Source organism: Danio rerio, chromosome 7 (genome assembly GCF_052040795.2).
Source record: "Danio rerio strain M-AB ecotype USA chromosome 7, GRCz13ab, whole genome shotgun sequence".
NCBI classification, from domain to species: domain Eukaryota; kingdom Metazoa; phylum Chordata; class Actinopteri; order Cypriniformes; family Danionidae; genus Danio; species Danio rerio.
Window position 1 is genome coordinate 43147420 of NC_141027.1, and position 24203 is coordinate 43171622.

Genomic DNA, 24203 nt, shown 5'->3' on the forward strand with positions numbered 1-24203 from the left:
ACCGCTGAATGTTTGTTTGTTAAGGACTCTCATATCTCGCTCTGTAGAGGAGCTGGCGGAGCATGACGTTAGTAATGTCATGGGTTGGATTCTCAGGAAACATTTACTGATAAAATGGATACCTTACTTTGGCTAAAGCATCTGCCAACTGCATAAATGTATACATAATTTCAGTGCGTTTTATTGTTGTTTTGATTCACATGTATCAAAGGCAATTATCAAGCTTCACTAATAGAATTAGAGTTTATATTAATACATTATGTATTAGTTGTAAAAACAATGTGCAGTTTGCTTGTTGATTCAGTTGATAACAAGTCAACTGAATTATATATCCACAGAAGAGTGAAATACAATGTGTGATTAAACATCATCAATTAATATCATAATAGTATGACTTATACCAGTATTTCTCAACCACATTCCTGGAGCACCACCAAATTCTGCATGTTTTGGATTTCTTTTTTGTCTGTCATACCCTTTACAGAGCTGTTTCTCGATTCCCAGACTTGCGTTCTCATGGAGAGAAGTCTTGCCAGGTTACCTCTATAGAACGAATTCGGAAGACGGCGAGAACACAGAAAGCGCCCTGTGAGAAATGAGATGCTGCTCTTGCTGATGGTCACATGACCTTCACATATTTGTAACGGACAAGGATTTAAACATTACAGCATTCATACAACGATTTATTGTTTTCTCCCTTTTCAATACATATACCATGCACAAAATTCTCATTGAGGGAAACTCAATAAGTTATATCTCTGAACTTCATTAATAAACGGGTATAGAATGCTGTGCTTCCCACCTCCTTTATTTAGCTGAAATGACTTCTGGGACTTCTCGAGCGAATTTAGTGCTTAAGACTGCATTGACGCATCCTCGATATCAAGAACACATCCGGGAACTTTCACACGTCTTCCGTTGGTCTTGAGTTTTTGAAATGAACTTTTACGGTTGATGATTACCTTTCACGAGAACACAAGGATGCAAGAACGCATACTAAGAAACAGCCCAGGTCTTTTAGTCTCTGCTATTGAGCTGATGATCTGAATCAAGTGTGTTTGGTTAAGAAAACATAAAAAATGTGCAGAGCTGGTGGACCTCCAGGAATGTAGTTGAGGAACACTGACTTATGCAATATCAGTGGTGTAAAGTAAGAAATTACAAATACTCAAATTACTGCAATTGAGTCATTTTTCTCAGAAATTGTAATTTACTAAGTAGTTGTGTACTTTTACTTTCCCTTGAGTACATTTTTAGTGCAGTATTGGTACTTTTACTCCACTACTTTCCTTCAACCAGCAGTCACTACTTAATTATTTCTTGTCTACAGGGATTATAAAAATCAGTCTTATGATTTCTGTCCAATCAATTTGCACATAGAAAGTAAATCGCATCATAATGAACTACCTCAAGATATGCAGCAAACCGTCTGGAAGCATTAAAAGTCTCCAAGAGGATACTTTACACGCAATGACCCAGAGACTGTTTAAACTGGATGTCACTGATGAGAAGATGACGGATGTTTACTGTATGATGACCAAAATGGCCTTAAAGAATCACTAAATGCACTTCAGAATGTTACGTTTACACACACACACACACACACACACACAAATTACATGTTAACACATCAACCTCATCGTAATACTCACTACTCTTGAGTACGTTAAAAAGGGCTACTTTTTACTCATACTTTGAGTAATATTTACAGCAGATACTTTTACTCTACTTGCCCTATATTTTTGGGCAAGTAATAGTACTTTTAAGTATGATTTACTCGGTACTCATTACTCACCCTCCACTTGCTCCAAACCTATCTGAGATTTTTTTTTCTTCTGTTGAACAGTTTTTTTTTCTCAAAGAATGTTGGAAACCAGTGCCCATTGACGTCCACTGTATTTATTTATTTATTTACTTTGGATGTCAATGGCAACCCTTTTCCAACTATCTTCAAACATTCTCGTGTTCAATAGAAGAAAAAAATAGCATAAACATTAGCATTTCACTTCATAAGACGTTAGTGGGAGCCAGGGGCAAACGTTTTGTTTGTGATATGTTTATACTGTTGTTTCATTAGCCTTATTTAATGTTATTTAGAAGGTAAAAGTCACCTACTTCATGAATGGTCTAGCTGTGTTTAAATCAACAGCACTTTTTCATTTTTGGGTGAACTTTACATTTAATTATAACGATTTTGAAAACTCGAAAACATATTAAAATATTCATTCATTTTCTTTTTGACTTAGTCACATTATAATTCATGGGTCGCCACAGTGGAATGAACCGCCAACTCATCCAGAATATGTTTTACGCAGCGGATGCCCTTCCAGCCGTAACCCAACACTGGAAAACATATTGATATATGTTTTTTTATTTATTTTGGTAGTACTGAGCACATAACACAAAGGACAGAACTGTGTTTGTGTGCATAATTGTTCATTCCCATGGGAGATTTCAGTTTGAGGGTCTTCAGAGAGCAGGTCAGGTCCTTATCAGTATGCCAGAGCTGTATTTCCAAGTGGTTAGCAACCTCTCTGCAACGTCTCTATATTCATGGTAAACAGCACTTACTCAAAAGTGTTTCTTCAGGCTTAAATAAAAGATCCAGTCATTTTTATTTCTGTAGCACTTTATACAATGTGGATTGTGTCAAAGACATTTTACATTGATGAACAGGAAATGATGAGAAGGTACTCAAAATAATAGTCATTTTGTGTCTTTCCGTTAACAGAAGACCAGCCATGCATTGACTTCTTCAGCTGGTGTCATCTGGTGCCTCAGCATGGTGTTTGCAATCACAAATTCTACGGTCAACAATGCTGCAAGTCCTGCTCCGCAAAGAGACAGTAAAGCAGAAAATCTTCACTTCCCTCAGGCCTCCTCACTGACTCTGAGATCTGTAAATCCTTGTGATAAAGATGGCCACTATGGACAAAGTTGATATTTGCGAGATGTGGTACAGAAAGAGAAATTCCAACAGTCCGTGTCTTGGACTGATAAGAGATAATGAGAGCCTGGTGTCCGAGGAACTCAAAAACACATTGGACTGATTCTGGCTTTATTGGAGGTTTTTCAAAAGCCAATCTACGGAACATTTACATTGTAAATACCTTTGTTTGTTCTCCTTTGATTGGAGATGCAAGCATCAGTTAAAGCCATTAAGAGACAGCTATATGCTACATTGATGAGAACCATTGGCGTTACTCTGGTCAATGTGTGGCTGTGCACTCCTGAAGTACTGTAGAATTTGTGTTTCCTCTTTGAGCTCCAGACGAACCCATAAAACAATATGTTTACCAGCAAGTTAATGAAAACCGAAACACAACATCCTTAGAGCCCATTCATACCATTTTTGTTCCACTGCACTGCTTTTTAATTAATTTCTGTGTAAACACTTACTTAAAGTTACACAAACTAATTTCGAGAGAAGCACGTGATATGATTGATTGCAGCTGGTCTCCCATCCATAATCATTAGTAAGCCAATCAGATTAATCCAAACTCACTATAAATAGCCCGTCTAGTGCCCACTATAAATCCATCCCATCTCCCCTTTTTCCTCCTTAACAGGGTGAGCTCTCGAGAACTATCTGATCTCGGACACCCTTACATGCTCATTGACCATACGGGAGCCCTCGACTCAAACATCTCCGAGCTCAGGGTTCTCTCCCAGGACAGCATACCAAACCTGTGAATGTTATCAAGCCAATATCTTAAGTGCGAACTCTTGAAGTGACGTTTCACAAACTAATTTCAAGAGGAGCATGTGGTATGATTGATCGAGACTGGTCTCCCATCCCTAATCATTACTAAGGCAATCAGATTAATTCAAACTCCCTGTAAATAACCCGTCTAGTATTACTCCCTTATCTTCGTTTTTTGAAGAATCCCCCATCCACCCCATTTCCTCCTTTACCAAGAGGATTTGTTGAAAACTATCTGATCACGGACACCTTTACATGCTCATCAACCAGGAGGGAGCCCTGGGCTCAATTATTTCCAAGCTCAGGGTTCTCTCCCAGGACGGCATGCTAAACCTACTAATGTTATCAAGCAATATCTAAGTGTGAACTCTTGAAGTGAAGTTTCACTAACTAAAGCTGCGGGGTCACACTGGAGTTTGAGCATGCGAAATTCTGTCGGACGGTGCTGCGAAAAGGGGTGGGAATAAACAAGATGATTAGACATTTAAAAAAGCGAGCGATTGGTCCGTATTTAAAATTTCTGTCCAGAGATGTCATGTTTTAATCCGCGATTGGTCTCACGCAGTCAAATGATGCGATTTTGCAGGTCAGAGTCACCAAGTTTGAACTTTGCAACGCAGTGAACTACGAAACTTGATGCATGACTTTGCGTTTTCGGTCTGACGCATTCATGTGCGTATGAATGGAAGTCTATGGGGAGAAACGTCCAGTGTGAGCGCAGCTCAATTTTGAGAGGAGCACATGATATGATTGATTGAGAACTACCTGATCTCGTACCCCCTTACAAGACCAGGCGGGAGCTCTGGGCTCAATAATCTTCGAGCTCAGGGTTCTCTCCTGGGACAGCATGCCAAACCTGCTAATATTATCAAGCAATATCTAAGTGTGAACTCTTGAAATGTGTCTTTCTCTATTCCGTGCCGCACTGCTTTTTCAGTGTTTTGCACAGAAGAGTCTCATTTTCGTGACAATTATCAACGTGTCTCGTGTTTTAAATGCATATTTTGTGAATGACAACATTTTAGACTACACAGAAAACTTTATGTATTTTGGCTTTTCATTTACACTACAGCAACAGTTTGAGGGCAAACATTTGGAGAATGCATTTTTTTTACTATTATTTCCATTTTTCATTCCAAGAAACACGATGTAGTCAAAACATTGGCATCATGTACTTTACAACAGTCAAGGAACATTTGCTTTAATTTAAAATGCAGATTGGAATTCAAATTGGATTTCATTCATGCTAAATTTGCTAAAAAAAATGCAGAAAAAGTAAGGACATTTTAATTGCGCCTGCTTTACATGACTGCTTTATTAAATCAGGAAATATTTTGAATCAGTGTTTTTGGTGCAATAAGAAGTGCAGTGTACATTCATGTTTCATTTTTTACACCCCTAAACAGCCTAACTACATCATATCATATTTTCCTTGGCAATCAAAACCCTTTTGATGATCTCATGTTTACAAACTAACTTAAGACTTGCCAAAATCGCCAGTCAAGAGAGCGTCCATGTATGTAGGCTTCTGATTTTAACACATTTTAACATGCGCAGATTATCTCTGTGGAACTGCTGAGACTTGTAAAATTGATTCGCAATCCCATGTGATCAGCACAGAAGTCTAAAGCAGACAAGATAGATTTATCATTAATGAAGATCAGCGCTTCTGCTGAAATATGTAGTGGGTCCATCGACGGATGAACTACGTTTGTGTATGTGCGCTAGTGTGTGTCATTTGTTCATGCAGTGCTATCTCCCACACGGCGTACGAGAGGGCTGAGCTCGTCCCAGATGTGTGTCAGAGAGAGTAGAGTAACTTGCTCTCAGTCACTTTAGAGGGACCAATTAGTGTGCAGGAGTGAGTGTCATGTTCAGGAGGAGGAGCAGCTAACAAACCCAAGCCTCCCAGGACTCGGGACCTCATCTCAGTTTACTTTGTTAGAGCTCTCCGTCTCTTTCTCTTCCAACTCTCGGAGTGCTGCAGTTGTTTTGTGCTTAACAGAAGAGTGGAGTTTCACCTCGCACAGGGTTCAGGTATGACGGTCGTGCTCTAGCAATAAACATTAGAGCAGATGGCACAAGAGGTATAGCATCAGCACTCGTTCTGTCCTCATTTCATTCCAAACACTTCATTACCAGTCCCCAATCCCTTGAAGGGATATTTGCATACACTAATAAGTGCAAAAGGTCACTTTTAAAAGTGGATGTTGCACTGCAGGGTGCAGTTCTTTCTTTGCAGAACCATTTCAAAGGGTACTTCCGTTTATTTTTAGTTGTATAACTTCTGGATGTCCATTAATGAACTCTCGGTCTCTGTACTCGACTTTAAAAGTGTTCCTAATCATGAACAAATGGGGAAATACATTGTTTAGCCTTGTTGTGATGTTATGTATGTTGTACAAATGATGAGTTATGTCTTTTCTCACTGTCTGGACGGAAAAACGTTGTAATTTATTACTATGTCAAAATAGTTCCTGGGCTACAGTGTTGTCTGGAGAGGAGCTTCCTGTATAATAGCACACTGTAAGTGTGATATTTAATATTTTCGCTGAAAGTTTTATAATAAAAAAGTATTTGATTTACTGTATCCCTCCAGTGAGGCTTTTTCCGCTTAGTGGTCTTGCAACGGCGAGAACAGAAAGCACTTGAACGATGAAAACGCTGCAATATTTAAGGGATGAAAAATGATATGCTGTCATCACAACAAATTACTATGAACATCAAGCCAGCAGCAAAGTGGGTTTTAAATAAAATACTCCCTAGCATAATATCGACAAGGAAAACAGACTTGGTCTTCATGTAAATATAAAACATTGTTTAAATTGTGCCACTATAAGGGACAGATTATCAGTGGTGAAAAGTAACAAATTACAAATGACTGTATTTGACTAGTTTTTTTTAGGAATTGTAATTTACTAAGTAGTTTTAAAAATGTATACTTTTCTCTTGAGTACATTTTTAGTGCAGTATCTGTACTTTTACTCTACTACTTTCCTTCAACCTGCAGTCACTAATTTCTTGCTTTCTTGTCTATGGTAATTGGCTAAAGTAGAAAAATCAGTCCTGTGATTCTTGTCCAGTCAAATCGCACATAGAAAGTAAATCAACCTCAAGACATGGGTGCTTTATAAATGCAGCGATCCTTTTAGAAGCATTAAAAAAGGCCTAGAAGGTGTCCCAAGTTTTTGCACACAATGACCCAGAGACTTTTTGTTGACTGCATATCACTGATGAGAAAATGAAGGATGTTGTCTGTATGATAACTGAAATTACCTTACAAGGATTCAAAGAAGGACTCTACAAATGAAGGAATGAATGAATGAATGAAAGTCCTAATGAAGGACGGAGCAAAAATGTGAACGAACGGACAAATGAATGAGTAAACGAATTAAACTAGCAGGCACACAACATCATAAGACGTTATTATTAGGTTAGATTTAGGTCATGATGTCAGGTGACCAAAATTTAATCTCTAGCAAGTGTCTTAGAACAACATTATTTTGACATACAATAACATTGTCAAATTACGTTGATATCTGGTTGTTATTTTGTTTTGGAAAGTGACCAAAATCCAACGCCTGACAGATATCACAGTGATAACATCCACATAATGTCAAGGTGTAACATAATTAGACATTGATTTTTGGTTTATTTAAGGTTGGATATTGCTGTCAGCCTGATGTTGGGTTCTGATGTCAACCCGAATTTCATTTCCAAACAAAATCCAATGTCCCCACAAAATTGGGGTATGAGGGGTACAACATCAATATGACATCATGTTGATGTCCTGTGCCTGCAGGGAAGGGAGGAACAAAGGAAGGAACAAATTAATGAAGAAAGGATGTAAGGAAGGACTGAACAAACTAAGGAAGGAACTAATAAATGAAATAACAAAACACCTAATGAAGGAAGGAACAAAAATATGAACGAATGAACAAATAAATGGGTGAACGAATGAAGGGAGGAACGAAGGAAAGAACAAATTAATGAAGAAAGGATTGAAGGAAGTACTGAACAAACAAAGGACTGAAGGAACGAATGGTCGAATGAATGAATGAATGAACAAAGGACCTAATAAAGGAAGGTAAAAACATAAACAAATGAACAAGTGAACAAATGAAGGAAGGAACGAAGGAACAAATGAATGAAGGAACGAACGAACAACGAATGAATAAAGAACAGAACAAACAATGGAATAAAGGTTAGAAGGATCGAACGAATGTAGGAAGATCACAAAATGCACTACAGAATGTTACGTTTACACATCCCCGCACAAACTGCATGTAAATGCATCAACTTTTCACAGCATAATACCCACTACTCTTGGGTACTTTTAAAAGGGTTACATTTTACTCATATTTTCAGTAATATTTACAGCAGATACTTTTAATCTACTTGCATTAGATTTTTGGGCAAGTAATGGTACTTGAGTATGATTTTTCACTACTCTTTCCACCACTGATAATGATAAGCTATAAACACTAAAACGGAAAACCTCTGATACACAGAACAATGTTTCCCAGCCAATCCTAATGTGAAATAACCCAAACATTCGTATTCCTTTCTTTCCTCTTTGTGTTCCAGGCAAAATGTTCCTGTGTGTACTAAATGCCCCAGTAAATCACACTGAGTTTGCTTAAGCCCTCCCTTGGCACTCTTGAATATCTCTTCCTCCTCATAGTATGCACGCATTTGTCATTTTTGTCATATTTCTTAATTTCCTGTGTGTACAATTATTTGTGATAATTTCTGACAGCATCGAGAGACTCGTAAAAGAAAGGAGCAATTCCTCATCCGTGTCACTGGATGCACAGACACTGATTATGAAGACTGAATACCAAGCACGTCTGTGGCATTTCTATATCCTCTTGTGCATGGTGCAGACTCGCTTTGTTTCTCTCTCTCTCTCTCCTCACACAAACATGCACACAGAAGACTCTTCACTCTCACAATTCACTGTGTCACTTCAGCTCTGGCAGTATGATGCTTCTTTGGAGTACCGCTCACTTTTGACAGGTTTTCTAATCACATCTTAACAGGGCGCTGGCCGTGAGCACGCTCTCTTTCACTCTCTCTTTCTCTCCTTCTCAGCCCTTAGATGAAGTGAGAGCTGTCATCTCTTCCAGACATATCTCCAGTCATCAGCTAAAGGTCATCATCCAGCATCCACTCTGTGCCCTTGCAGACAATAAAGCACTTTAAGGGTGAATGCACGTAAAACAATGATTCACAACAGGTGGGTCGCAGGTCAGTTCTTATTGTGGAAATAATAATACAACTAATACAATGTAAATAACCATCTAAATCTGTTTAGTTGAGTGATATTTTAGAGCTTAGCAAAATAGGCGTCATTCATTTTCTTTTAGGCTTAGTCCCTTCATTAATCAGGGGTCGCCACAGCAGAATGAACCACCAACTTATCCAGGATATGTTTTACGCAGCAGATGCCGTTCTAGCCACAACCCAGCACCTGAAAAAACCCATACACACTAGCATACACATACACTATGGCAAATTAGGTTTATTCAGTTCACCTATAGAGCATGTGTTTGGACTGTGGGGGAAACTGGAGCACAAAATAGGCTTATAAACAAATAATAATAAATATTTATAAATGCTTTGGTGTTTAATGTACAAACTGTGCAGCAAAATAGCATCATTTTGTGGCCGTTTATCAGCATACATAATTACACCCCACACAAATCTATCTTTTAAATTCATATGTTTAATAGGAAGCTACATAACACAGGTAGCAAAGAATTCTGGCCCAGATTTGGCATAAAGTCGGCACAGCAGTCATTCGTCTGGCACTGGCATACAGCATGTGGGCCAAACATATCCCGGGTTTCGCAGAGGTGGCACCGTCTTTAAGGTGGCATTCAAGACCTGGGCCAGGTAATTTAGTATTTGGCCCAGATGTGGAAAATTTATATGTGAGCTACGTAAGTTTGGTCTGTCAGACCGAATTTTAAAATACATTTATGTTATATTTGAGTGAAGAATATATCAGGTTGCTTCGAGAAAAAGCATGGCCATAAAGCAAAATGCTTCACAGGTTTATCAAATTCATTGCAGTCGTGACACACCAAGATATTTGGCCCAGTTCAGGCCCAGTATATGGGTTATTAACTTGTCTGAAACTTGTCCAGATTTGATGCTCGTCCCTTGTATGGAAGCCTAAACTGGTCCAATCACGTGCCATAATTCACTGCGGCACCAGGGCTGATTGTGTGGACCAGAGCTGGGCTAGAGAAATTTTGCTATGTGGAAATATTATATTTGTGTATGTACTTTAGATTACTGAAGCTAATCTGGAGCTAATTTAACCAAATAACTTACGATAACAGTCCAAAAACAAGTACACCAAAATTTATGTTCTAGAAAAATATTAAATTCTAAATAAAAAAAGGAAAAATCAAGAAAAGCAAAACAATTTAAAAAATATTGAAATTATGTAGATTGTATTTGTTTATTTGCAATATTTTGCTTGAATTTAAATGTATTATCTTTAAATGTCTAAATATGTTGGGTGACTAATATATCATATTAATAAATATCTGTGTTTAATAAATCTGTTTTGTTTAAATGCAACAAAATACATTGCTAGTAATAAATACATTACTTTAATCACTGAGAAATGAATATAAATATTCATTTTCAAAATGGGGTGTACTCATTTATGATGAGCATCACAACCACAAAACTATGCCATTATAATATTGAACGTTTATAATATATATGAACAAAATAATAAAATATCTAATATTTACATGGAGTCACCTCAGGTAGCCCCGCCCATGTAAAACTCATTCGTTTTCTGTGCATACTCATAAGCTTGGATTCAAAGTTTTGAAATGGATTTGGATTGATTCACTGCATAGGGTTCTGAAGAAGCATTGCGAAGTCTAGGAAAATGCAGGTATGTGCTTTATGGTTTATTTCGCGATGGATGTATAAATGTGCATCGAGGATTTGCACACGTGGTGTTCAGAATGGCTGCTGTTGGAAGAGCGTCGTTGCTAATATGGCGTCCTGTACTGTTATTTTTTGTTCGCATAATTTTGTTTGTCTGCCTGTCTAGTTCATGGTTTGATTTAATGTTTACTGTTGTGCTTCCTGAGGTATAAAGCACACTAATGTCACTTGACACACTTGTGAATCACTTGTAAATGTGTGTTTGTGAATGCACACAGTACACGCATGCATGCATGCATATTCATCATAAAAAGTTGCTGTTTGGATTTAAGAAAAACACTTAGTCGTTTAACTCTTTTAAATGTGTAGTTTATTTTTATTTAACCCTTTAAGGTGCACTCCTTTAATTTTTTTTGGCCCACGCTTGCATTTAATAATAAAGCCTACTGACACAACTCTGATAAATAGTAATAAGCAAATAAAAATAATAATGATAACCTATGGATAAAAGATTGACCAGGTGGTTATGATGCTTGGTAAAGGGAAAATGGCAATGTTGCATTGGATGGTCATAATTTGCAATGAATGTGCAAAGATTCTCTGGGCTCAAATAGTTAAGATGGATAGATAGCTGCGGTGCCTTACGCTCAGCAACAGAGTACTTTCATACTAGACTGTGACACAGTTGGTGAGAGCTGGTTCTTGTTAAGTTGCCTAAAGAAAAATAGGCGCTGGTAAGCCTTCTTGAACAGGCTGGAGGTGTTGGTGGTCCAGGAAAGGTCCTTTGAGATGTGGGTCCCCAGGAACTTGGAGGATGAGACGAGCTTAACGGCCATCCCATTGATGTGGATGGGATCATGTGAGGCTGTTCGTCTTTTCCTGAAGTCTACAATAAGCTCCTTGGTCTTGGTGGTGTTAAGGAACAGATTATTATCAGAGCATCAAGTGGCCAAATGCTGTATCTCCTCCCAAACGTGCTTGAGTTTATTAGTTCTGCTGAAAACAAAATAAGATATTTTGTAGAAAGCTAAAAACCCGTAACCATTGACTACCATAGTATTTGTTTTCCCAACTGTGGAGGTCAATGGTTACAGGTTTTTCTTTTTCTTCAAATTATCTTTTTTTTTTTTCAACAGAACAAAGAAACTTATAAGGTATTATAACCTAAATGGTGAATACATTTTCAGTTTGAATTAATTGACCTGAACACCTGAACTGCATGTCTTGAGATGTGCTGGAGTTGACAGTGGACAGGACGCCTCAAGGTCACAAAGGTGGTTTCATTATTAGTAATTGATCCCTCTGCCGTAAATGAGTAAAACTTTTGTCATATCGTGATGACTGCATAAAGCAACCAAAGCTAAAAATGATCCTAAAGTTGGGTACTATATGGCTCCTGCCTGCGATGTCATTCCAGCACATCTCATTCTTAACTGCAACCCATATTTGTCCGTCAAACCCCTTTAAACACCCACAAACTACAGCAGCTATTTCTGCTGAGAATTTAGTTTTATTTGAATTTATTTTAGGAGTATTGTAACTTAAAACTTAATATAAATAATACCTTTTTAACTTTAATGTTACAATGCAAATTCATCTACATCCACTTGTTTGGTAAACAAAGGAAGCCTCTCATATAATACATGGTTTCCGCTACTAGCTTCTTATTCAAAATATTCAGTCGTTTTTTTAAATAGCGGGTTAAAATCACACCGAAAACGTATGAAATAAGTGAATAATAACAGCGCAAACTTTTCTGTTACCTTAGTAGTGCTGTGCGTTCTGTTTAACCCTTTAAGGTGACGTGCTGACTGACTGACAGGTGCGTGATGCGTGAGACCAGCAAACACGGCGTAGCTTTCAGTTATGATGAACACAGTTTTCATAATTATACTTTAATTACAGATAAAGGTCTGTGGCTCTGCATATAATGACTTTATCTTGCTGTAGTTTATAGCCGTTTCGCTTTACTTCAGGACGCATTAATGCCGTGGTCCGCTCCGCAAGTCTATTAAAAACTAAATAAATATAAATTTACACACGTAAGTAAATAGACTAAAGGGCTAAAAATCTGTGGAAATCTGCACATTTCTGCACGCAGATTCCGTGTGGGCCTACTTATTACTTACACTTACACATGCTTATAACTTGTGAAGTTTAATCCAGCACGTTTCAGTCTTTCAGTGGAGTTCAGGTCCATTGGTGGTGGTCAATTTGAATTCTTGCATTGTATTTCTGAAATGTGACCATGGGATACGTCCTCCAACATGGTCGTTTAAGAAATGAAGCAGAAGAAAAAAGACTGAAGTAAGAAACATTAATCACTGCAGTACATGAACAATTATATACCCATAAGAATTAGCTTATATATAAACAACATTTGGGTGGTGGTGGGGTGACACGCAGCGTATATTGTTGTTGTAGAGTAAGATTAAACAAATCACAATGTAATACTTTCAGTCATATTACTAGTTCTCATGTCCAATGTTATTTTTTGGCTCCTGAGTGAAAAGCAGTTGAAAAGCACTGATGTAGACTCTCAGTTGCGTTCACACAGAAACCATGTTCACACAAGCATCCCACTCCATGTCAGTGCTTTTCTTCCCAATTTCTTGCTTTTTTTACACACATGCACGCACACACACACACACACACACACACAAACCCTTTCTCGTCGCCTCTGTGGGAGAATTTCAGCGTAGGTTATTTCGGGAGGATTAAAACGTCAGTGTGGGTTTAGATGGCTGTGATTGTGTCTAGGCTCAGGAGCGGGGCTCATTTGTAGCTGTCAGTCGGCATTGGCCTTTTCTCAGTAATGTAAAGATGGCAGTCTCCGTGGCCCCGTTTGTCGCTGCAAGAGCGATCTCGCAGATTATCATCTCAAAGGGACCGATAGCGGCTCGCTCCACCTTTGTGTGGCTGCCTCTCCAGCTGAGCGGAAGACCCCCGACCCCCACAGTCTCGACTCCTGGAAGCTCTGCGACTTTGAAAAGTTTTACTGGTGGCATTAAAACCCTGTCAGAAAGTCTATATAGGGGAGATTTGTGGATTGCCACCCACGTTTTACAGGCTTTGGGGGGAAAATAGAGCTGTATTATGGAACTTGACATGTCTCATAACCGGCACAGTAAAAATGGGTTTTGTGGTAATGTCTCAATTAAATGATTTCACTCAAGGCAAAAACATTATTTAATAAGTCTAAATGAAGCCAGCTATAGATTGGGTTATACCAAAAACAATATTTTTTAAGGTCAGATCGGGTAGAAATACAGCTGCTCCATGAAGCAAAAAATGAAGTTTCTTTCATCTTTTACTAACCCTTGTGCTGTTTCTTACCACTATGACTTCCTTTCTTCTGCAGAACACAAAAGGAGAAACTGAAGACTGTTTTCTATGACCGTTTTCATGCATTTACAAAGAATAGAGAGTAAAGCTTTCAGACATCAAAAGTGCCATAAAAGCAGTCCATATAACGCGTATGCTATTTGCAAGGTCTTCAGAAGCCACACTATACCTTTTTTGTGAGATGAGTCAGTAAAATTCACAGAAAAAATAAGTTTGCATCCTCACTCTTCTTTGTAAATTCATAATAGATGGCTGTGTCTGAATTAAGGCTGCACAATATATCGTTTCAGCATCGCAATGTGCCACAGATCAGAACACACAAGATTTCTAGACTCACTAGTTTAACCATGCTGGAGTGAAAGTTTATCATGTGCTTTTAAGGCCTGTGAAGAGGACACACAAAATTTGACTGCTTATATATCTAATAAAGATGTGTTTATTTAATTATTTATACAATGAAGACTAAACAGTGTTTATTTTTTATTTTTTTTATTCAGTTTTTATATGTGAATAATTCCAGAACAATCCCTGTAATCTTTCAGAATAATCTCAATTAATTTAAATAAATGAGTTCTTTCAAAAAGAACTCAAGCTATCTGGTGACATTTTATTCATATCGCAATATACAGTTGAAGTCAGGATTATTAGAGCACTGTTTATTTTTTTCCCCAATTTTTGTTTTGCGGAGAGAAGATTTCTTCAACATGCATTTAAACATAATAGTTTTAATAACTCATTTCTGATAACTGATTTATTTTATCTATGCTATGAAGACAGTAAATAATATTTAACTAAATATTTTTCAAGACACTTCTATACAGCTTAAAGTGACATTTAAAGGCTTAACTCTGTTAATTAGGTTAACTAGGCAGGTTAGGGTAATTGGTCAAGTTATTGTATGATGATGGTTTGTTCTGTAGACTTTTTTTTTATTATTAAAAACTGCTTTTATTCTAGCTAAAATAAAACAAATAAACAAACAAACAAATTTTCTTTGGAAGAAAAAATATTATGAGACATACTGTAAAAATTCCCTTGCTCTGTTAAACATCATTTGGGAAATATTTTTTAAAATAAATATTTAAAAAATATAAATATTTATATAAATATTTAAAAAATTCAAAGGAGGGGTAATAATTCTGACTTCAACTTTATATTGTAGTGAAACAAAATATCACAATGTCAAGTTTTTCAATATCCTGCTTGTCTAAATTATAAAAGCAGAATTCTATTCTATTCTATTCTATTCTATTCTATTCTATTCTATTCATGAATTCGAGTCATACCATTGAGTTATGTTTAAACAACATCTAGATTAATGCTGTAAAATTGTCACCTCTTCACATCGATCTGCAAAATTATAAAAATTCTGCAAAAGTGTTAAGCCTCATTCACACTACAAGCGACTCGCAGCAGCAAAGCAACAAACGGCCATTGATTTCAGCAGAGAATCATTTAAGTTTATGCAAATTAAGAGCAACTTTCTTGATTGACAGCCGATAGGAGCACCAGTAGAGCTCAGGTGATCCTCTCAGGTCGCTCAGAGACCGGTTTTATTCGTGCTGTATATACCTACACAGACCTGCGTTTGCAGCAGGTTGCCACCCAGAGCGACAGGCTGACGAAGTCGCTGCTAGTCTAAATGAGGCATTATTCATACTTGGCAACTATTTGTAATGAACACTGAAACTGCAATGATATGGGTCTATAGTCCACTTTTAAATACATTTTTCTCATTTGCCTACAGTATAATCTGATCATGTGCATAAAGTTTGTGCATGACGTCACCATTATTACAAAATCAAGCTTTTGAACTTCCAAAATGTTGTTGTTAGGTAAATAGTCGTCAAAATTAATTTAAAAAAATCAGTTTTAATTGGAAAGTCTGTTGTGTAAAAAGTCCTTCTTTATTTTTAGTATTCAACTAATTTTAAAATAGGATTATCACTGAAGACAACTGCAATTCAGTCAGTTTTCCACTCAACCCTATCGAGTATGATTTAGACGACTTGAAATTTAGTGCATGGATTACTTTTATGACTAGAATCGTAGTCACGTGGACTACTTTTATTATGCTTTCATCTTGTTTTTGCCTCCTTTTGAAGCTTAAAAGCTCCAGCTTATTCAAATCGCATGAAAAGATCAGCGAAAACAAATTGTCTTCGTATTTTGTTCTTTTGTGTTCCACTGAAGAAAGGAAGTCATACGGGTCTGAGACAACATGAGGGTGGGTAAATGATGACAGAACCATCCCATAAAGGTAACAACTGCACATTTTCAGATAATTTCCACAGACAGAGATGAAGGAGCTTGATGTTTCGTGGCACTGAGATTGTATCCTCACCTTATCAAACTTATAAAGCACTCGTATCAGAAGATGTAGCCCATCACGCTGACAAAAATGAAAAGAACTGTTTCTAAAATTTCCTTTCAGCTTTGCTCTTTTGCCCCTTATCCCATTGGGAAAATCCAATCGTAGCTGCTCAGACACAGCGTGATAGATCACAATTACAATTATTATTTATCCTATTACCTTCTAATTGGACATCCGTCCCATGCATTCACCTCTACTTTTACATCCCACGCACATACAGTACATATACAAAAGAAATAGCAGCTCGATGTTGGCACTTCAAACAGAAAAGGTCCACAAACACCTTCCTCCATTGCTTTTCTGAATAATGCATTTTGTAGTGGTTAAGGGCAAATTTACTGCAGAACATCTCTGTGCATCTCCTCCACAGATCATTGATTAAAATTGTAATTTATTGTTTTTTTCCCCTGTGCGCTCTGAATATTATTGATCTGTGTGTTTGTGGCTGTGCTCTCTCATCTATCTTCCTTTGAGCGACTTGTTCAGATTTTGCTCTCCCTTGAAATGTAAGAATTGATTACAATTCCTATAGCGGAGGCAGGCAGCCTTGCTGACCTTGGAGCGAAGTAAAAGACGCTAGCGCGCGACGAGAGGAGCGTTTGTCCCCCATTCTCTCTCTCTCTCTCTCCCTCTCCTCTGCTTTAACCTCTCCACTTCAAGGCTATTGCGATGCATTTCAGAACTCTTAAACTGTCGTACTGTATTACCTTAAAGACCACAGGCAATCTGAAGTCCTTCCTTTTGACACTCCAGAATTAATCAATTTACTGCCAAAAGCAGATCCATTTCTTGTCAGTGTATTTCAAGGAGCTGATGTGCCTGATATTGTAAAACAGCCCCATGCCTGCACACACACACACCTACCGACCGAACGACCCTCTCCTCTTCTCTCGCCTCCCCTGAGATGTTGTGTGTTGGAGGACATCGATTTATTTTACATAGTAATACAAACAGTGGGAGGGAACAGGTCACCTCAGCTATTGCCACCTGTGCGTCGCCATGAAGCACATGGCACAGGTCAGTGAAGCCCTTTCTGCTTGAGTGGCTGCTGCATATTTCATTGTACGCATGAAGAATGCCAGTTGTCGCTTCGGAGCGGGAATGTTTTGAGTGGAAGCAGCTCTGTTCCGCTCAGCTCCAGTAGAGGGAGGTGCTCACCTGCTGCTGAGCTGCCGGCTGCAGTCTCTGAGGACAGGGAAACACAATTAGATTCTTTCAAGGATGAAGATCTGTCATTGCATGAGCGCTTTAAAAGGGATCTGCACTTGTATGTAGATATGGCAGTGTGTGGGTATCTTTTTTGATCCGTGGGCTGATGTAAATGTGATGTAAATGTGTTTGTTTTGATACATTCAGTATATTTAGATTTTATTAGATTTTTTTTGCACTGTACATATTGTTCAGAATTGGGCTTGGAAAAACCCAAAATTGATATCCTTAGGGGGGTTCTAAAGACCCACCCCTCACTGACAAAGATCTAGAATTTGTCCCATTCATGAGCCAATTTGTCCTATTTTGACTGCTATGCCGTCATAAATAATGAAAATAACCCAGCAAAAAAGGCTTTAAGACCAAGCAGAATGCTCGCTACTGTATTGTTTTCAAATGGAGAAAACATTTGACAAATAACTTTTATTCTAAATCTTGGACCTTATTCTTGAAACTAAAAATGACCAATAAAAAAGTGTGAAGCACCAAAAGCGACCCATATTACAAATTTGAATACTATTTGAATACTATTTTGGCTATTGGTGTTATCCATGAAAAGATGCTAGAAAAATTGTGAAGCTTTATTATTATTATTATTATTATTAAATGTTTTATTATTCACATGGCCAAATTCTGACTGAGGAAAGTTAAATGTGCTGGCCAGTTTGATATTTGCCTAATAAATTACTAAAGGCTAGAGTTTTTTATTTAAAACTTTTATTCTAATGATATTATATTGTAATAAATTTGTATTTTAAAAATAAATATTTTTCATATTTCTTTATTCTTAATAATTGTAGTAATGATGACCATCCGACAAGCTAATTCAGCTAAAAATAGTGCTTAAAATGTAACCTAAAATCAGTATATATAAAAAAGAAGCATCCCTCTCACCAGGTTTGCTACTGGCCTGTGCATTTATCTTGTACATTGTGCACAAATTTATCTTTAAACTTAAAAAAGATTTAACTAAAGTTGTTTTTCAATGTATAGAATACCACTATTATCTGTCAAAGGTAAATATGATGAAATATTCTGTTTTTTTATGTTTTTGAAATAAGTCTCTGCTTACCAAGGCTGAACTTATTAAAAGAAAAATACCAGCACTGGCAGTCAAAGGTTCTACTCTATACAGTAATAAGTTTTTTTTTTTCTTTTTTTTTCATGTGAATACATTTTAAAATGTACTTTTCGCTGCGATTCTATGCAATTCTGTACCACAATACCATTCATAAGTAGGGCCAGATGGAATCTGCAGACGTTTTTTGCTATTTCTGCAGAGAATTTTGGTTAAAATCTGTGGATTTCTGCGAAATTATTTTGGCAGTATCATAACTAAAACCTTAATATGTGAAATCAAAAATTAATATCTTTTTAACCTTTATGTAATGTTTAAAGTGCAAAACAATTAGATTCACTTTATTTGGTAAACAAAGCAAGTCTCCCATCTATTATATCTACTAAAAGACAGAAAATATTACTTTACAAACGGTATTGTAAATAAATCAGATGAACATTTTCATATTAGTCAATAATATTACTGCAATTAATTAAAAAAACTGAATAAATATAAATCTGCACACATTTACTCAAGTAAATAAACACAATTAATGATGGGCTAAAAATCGGTTGAAAATCTGCAGATTTGGCGTGCGCAGATTCCGTGGGGGCCTAAAAGTGTAATTGAAGTATGAAATTGAGATTTGTACATCATCCGAAAGCTAAATAAATAAGCTTTCCACTCCATTTGTGGTTGTTATAAGACACATTTTAAATCAGAGGTAGAATTAAAATCTAGAATTGCTTTAAATGTGTCTTTAAAGTTAATAGCAATACATATTACTAAATTTGTTTTGATGTATTTATGGCTGGAAATTTACAAAATGTCTTGTTGTCTTGAAACATGATCTTGATTTAATATTATAATGATTTTTTTGATGTACAATTTTGGCCCATATAGTATATTGTTGGCTATTCCTATAAATATACCCCATCCAACTGGTTTTGTAGCCGAGGGTGGAATATTTAGGGGAGAATGAGGATGAAAGTAGCAATTTTCATAACCTCATTTTAAAAGATAATGATTATAGCAGAAATATCTATCTATCTATCTATCTATCTATCTATCTATCTATCTATCTATCTATCTATCTATCTATCTATCTATCTATCTATCTATCTATCTATCTATCTATCTATCTATCTATATATATATATATATATATATTTATTTATTTATTTATTTTTTTGCTTTGGTTAGTTACTCACAAGAGTGGCCTATCAAAACCAGGTGTTATTTTGTGTCAATGTACAGTAGAACAACTCTAATATAACTTCAATTTAAACAAAAGGAGCACATTGTTGCTTTTGACCCCATCAGCAGACGAAAGTAACACAACAATATTTGCTAGATTTACTGGCTTAATCTTGTTTATCTGACTATGACTATGTTAAAGTTAACTGCAAACATTCTTTCATTTCTTTGTCATACATTTTTGCAAAAATATTAAAACTGCATTTTCACTTTAAACTTCAGTTCCATCAAATGTTTCAAAAGCAAAATGTTCACATTTTCTACAACTGTTGAATTCTTTTTATTATTATTGGCAATATGCATATATTCTTTGAAACATCTGAATTTAAACACTGCAAACTGTAATGTGGAAGTGAAAAAATAAGTTATGGCTATTATCAGTGGGACATAAAAAACAGTGTTACATTCGCCCCCACAGGAAGTCCTGCCATTTAAACATGATTTACTTTTAAACCGAAAAACTCAGACAAGGCAAATTTAAGCCTGTGTTATTGTACTAAATAACCTGTAGATTGATCAGTAGTGTGACACATGAAAGAGAAACACAACTTGCAATAAGGAAAAAAGTCCACTTAAAAACAGAAATTCTGAGCTAACCGGGGGTCACAGTCCTGAAATCAGGTGATATTCGGCAGCTCCATCAAAGGTTACATGCTGAATGTGCTGTTATAGGCTGGAAATCAAATGTTAGGGCTTCGAGAAAATCGCTTTGTTACTTTTATCCCACTTTACGTTCGTTTCCGCTCTCCCCTACACATTTTGCATACCGATGAACTATTCATTATTTTTCATCAGTGCAGCATTTTGTTCAAATATAGATAATAAAATATTATGCTTTAAAATGTCTCAAGATGCTTTTTGTTTTCAATATATATAGAGAGCTACAGTGACTCACCTTGACATATTTGACAAACAGCAATTCATAGAAACTTTTCACTGAGCTAATCATCGTAGATGAAATGTATGGAAACCATTCTTTGTGTGAATATGTTGAATTTCTATATTTTTGACATTCAAATACGGGTCATTGACATCTCACTATTATCCACAAAGCAATAAAAAACATACTGATACAGAGAGAAAGCAGAGATGATACGTTTCACTTTTTGAACAAAGCAACAAAAGAGTTCTTTCACTCAGCCTTAATGTCTTTAACACATTTTAACATTATTGGACATGGACCAAAGCTCCAGTTATAAAAAAAGAAGCCCCAAGATTTCATTTGTGAACTTAAACGTTTGTGAAACGTATACAGGATATCACCGTTTTCGGTTTTCAGTACGCGTACAGGAGCTGTCACACTTCCGTTGCTTTAGTTGGTGGCAACTGCTGTGCATCTTTGTTTAAGTGTCTGTTTGGCGAAGCTGACATTCTGCATAGTTTGTCTAAAAAAAACTCATCGAAATTGACAGAGACAGTGTTCAGCGCTCTAAAGGAGAGCTATTTTTACACCGCGGTCTCTGAAGATTCCTCCAAAAGACAAGTGACAGGCAGGTATAACTCAAAACTGGCCTGCCATCTCCAAAGATAACGCCACTATCTCTGCTACCTGGAACTGTTTTGCTTGAGAGCTGTCAACATTTGTCAGCTGGAGACAGGGGAGTGTCGATGACAGTTACAGCTCACACTTAAGTTGTCGTCATTCTTTCTTTCTTTTTTTTTTTTAACTCGACGCCTCTGGTAAAGTGAGCATGAAAGTGGTGAGTTGTGGCAGCGTTGCTACCCGTTGTCGTTATTAAAGCACAAAACAAGCTGTCACTGAAAGCCAAGCCACGCTCCTGTCGGGCTCGGGAGCCTTCATGTGATGCCATGAAACTCAAAACAAATAAAGCGCGTGCGCCTCTAATAACTTTGGAATAAATAAATCATATTTACAAATCACTCCATTATTAAGGGGAGCGACAGCGAGCGCCATGAGCGCACTCTCCTTCTCGGTATGTGCCCAAAGCCCAAGGCACAGCTGTCAAACACGGTAACAATTACAATAGATATCACGGCAAATGAAGCAAATCAATCACCTTTCCCCCCTCCCCTCCATCACCTTCTCAAAGAGAGAATAAACAATCATTAACATTCTCCACTGCCAATAAGGTCTGTTTTGCTCTGGGAGGCTCAGGTTCTCATTTGGGATCCACTTTCGGGGGTGGAGAGGGGGGACGAGTGCACTCCCATAAGCCCTTGCTGTGGGAAGTTGACTCTCCTCTCTGCAGTCTGCCACCGCGTACCTGTTCACATCCCTGGCATCACATCAGTTAGTGGAGATTTAAAGAATGGTTTCTGCCGGGACCTGTTCAGGGGGTTTGGGGGCTTAATTAGTCCAGAGCAGTGCATGCTGTTGGAGAAGTGATTACCAGACCAGCCTTCAGAAAAAAAGAGCTGTGAAGTGTAGTTTTGGAGAACAGCGGGACGCAACGATTAGTTCCACTGCAGACGCAACAAGAGGAGAAACAGAGACAGTTGTTTTGACTCCTTAATACCTTCCCACTGTTCCAGGCTGGAGCTGTAACAAGGCACACTCAATAAAAGAGGACTTCACTCTTTCGTCAAGTGCACACTGCAGCACAGCTGTTGTTATCAGAGACACACAAGTGTGGGAAATCACAGTCAGGCTTCCTTCCAGTGGTTTAGATATTATTAAAGAAAAATTATGTGCTTTTATTTTTAGTATTAACAAGCATAAATGATTTTCCTACTTAACGTTTTCGTTTTGTTTTGAATCCAAATATCTACAAATTCTTGAATCAAGAAGTATTTAAATAAGTAAGAAAAGCATTTTTTTGCAGTGAAATAACAGCATGAAAATAAAACCTTCCAAAAACTGATTTAAGTTTGTTTTATTGGCAGTTTTGGAAGGTGTTTTACATGCGGAAAAATTGTGCAATTGAATTTAGTAATACATAAAGGATTGCAAAAAAATAAAAAATAAATAAAAATCACATGAGTAGCAGTGGGATATGACTGTATATTGGCACTGGTGGGAGGCATGTGTTGGCTCGAGGCTGCAAGCCGAGTGCCTTAGTGCAGACAGCTATATTGTGCTGCTATGAGTGTGATATTGTGATTATACAACATTTTGACGGCATAATTGTGTATACAAAAATAATATCAGACACAGAGTCTAAAGATCATTTTGTATGAGGAACTACTTTCTTCTGCATTCACATCTGCAGTTGACGTCAGAACAGCAGAAACCATTGCTACTTTACCAACGTCCCTTTAGAGCTAGTTTTTTAATGATTCTCTAGCAATAATAATTGAAGTGATGACATAACAGGTTATTTTGCTCACATTTTAAGATTATAAGGCTGAACGGCATGAAATGCCATCAGTCTACAGAGATTTAACATTAGGCTGTAGGAAAAACTGTAGTAGGCGAGGCAGTGGTGCAGTAGGTAGTGCTGTCGCCTCACAGCAAGAAGGTTGCTGGGTCGCTGGTTCGAACCTCGACTCAGTTGGCATTTCAGTGTGGAGTTTGCATGTTCTCCCTGACTTCGCGTGGGTTTCCTCCGGTTGCTGCGGTTTCCCCCACAGTCCAAAGACATGTGGTACAGGTGAATTGAGTAGGCTAAATTGTCCGTAGTGTATGAGTGGTTGTGTGAATGTGTGTGTGGATGTTTCCCAATGATGGGTTGCAGCTGGAAGGGCATCCGCTGCGTAAAAACGTGCTGGATAAGTTGGCGGTTCATTCCGCTGTGGCGACCCCGGATTAATAAAGGGACTAAGCCGACAAGAAAATGAATAAGTGAATGAATGAATGTTTGTATGTGTATTTAGTGACATTTTCTCTTTAAAATATTAACTTATTGTCCTCCAATATACCTATTTTTTGTTAACCTTCTCCTAGCTCCAAGTGATGTTACTTTCTCTGAAGGCAAACCCTTGAAATCATTGAGGCATGTCATCTAATCTTTACTCATTATTTTGTACAAAATGTTTAGAATACACAAATAGATTCATTATTTCTCAACTGTTATTGGGATATTTCAGTTATTTATATTTTTCCATTCACTTTTTAAAAAACAATAATACAATGGAACTGCTTTTTTATTATATTAAAATTTTTTTAGAAATACCATGTTGTAACAGCTTGTCAGCTGTTACTCTCCAGTCTACTGGTGGTTTAAAACATTTAACAGTAATTTAAACAACTATTAGAAATAGAATCAAATGCCCCCTATCACATTTAGCATTATCTTACATTAATAATGGATTCAGTTTAGTGTAAACTATACATGTCTTATGTATCATTCCAGTTTAAGGTAAACTAAAAGCTTTGAAATGTACCTGCGATTCTAGAATGAGGCACGTGTATAATCAGATACCATCTCAAGAACTCTGTT

General features: G+C 37.1%; 2 protein-coding genes across 14 annotated transcripts in view; both read left to right on the forward strand.

Moving 5' to 3' along the window:
- adamts18 (ADAM metallopeptidase with thrombospondin type 1 motif, 18) overlaps positions 1–6293 on the forward strand; it is an 87780-nt gene extending 81487 nt beyond the window's left edge. For all 8 annotated transcript variants that reach the window (XM_087261636.1, XM_087261637.1, XM_087261638.1 and 5 more), the window contains one exon: positions 2732–6293. In XM_087261636.1, the coding sequence (XP_087117762.1) occupies positions 2732–2850 (119 nt within the window). In that variant the 3' untranslated portion in view covers positions 2851–6293. The remainder of the gene's footprint in view (positions 1–2731) is intronic.
- Positions 6294–10489: 4196 nt separating this feature from the next.
- The window catches only part of LOC147836081 (uncharacterized), a 287493-nt gene continuing 273779 nt past the window's right edge, over positions 10490–24203 (forward strand). For all 6 annotated transcript variants that reach the window (XR_015496070.1, XR_015496071.1, XM_087261674.1 and 3 more), the window contains exon 1: positions 10490–10625. Coding sequence is in view for 4 of the 6 variants with exons in the window: in XM_087261674.1 (XP_087117800.1) it covers positions 10620–10625 (6 nt within the window). In the remaining 2 variants the exon portion in view is untranslated. The remainder of the gene's footprint in view (positions 10626–24203) is intronic.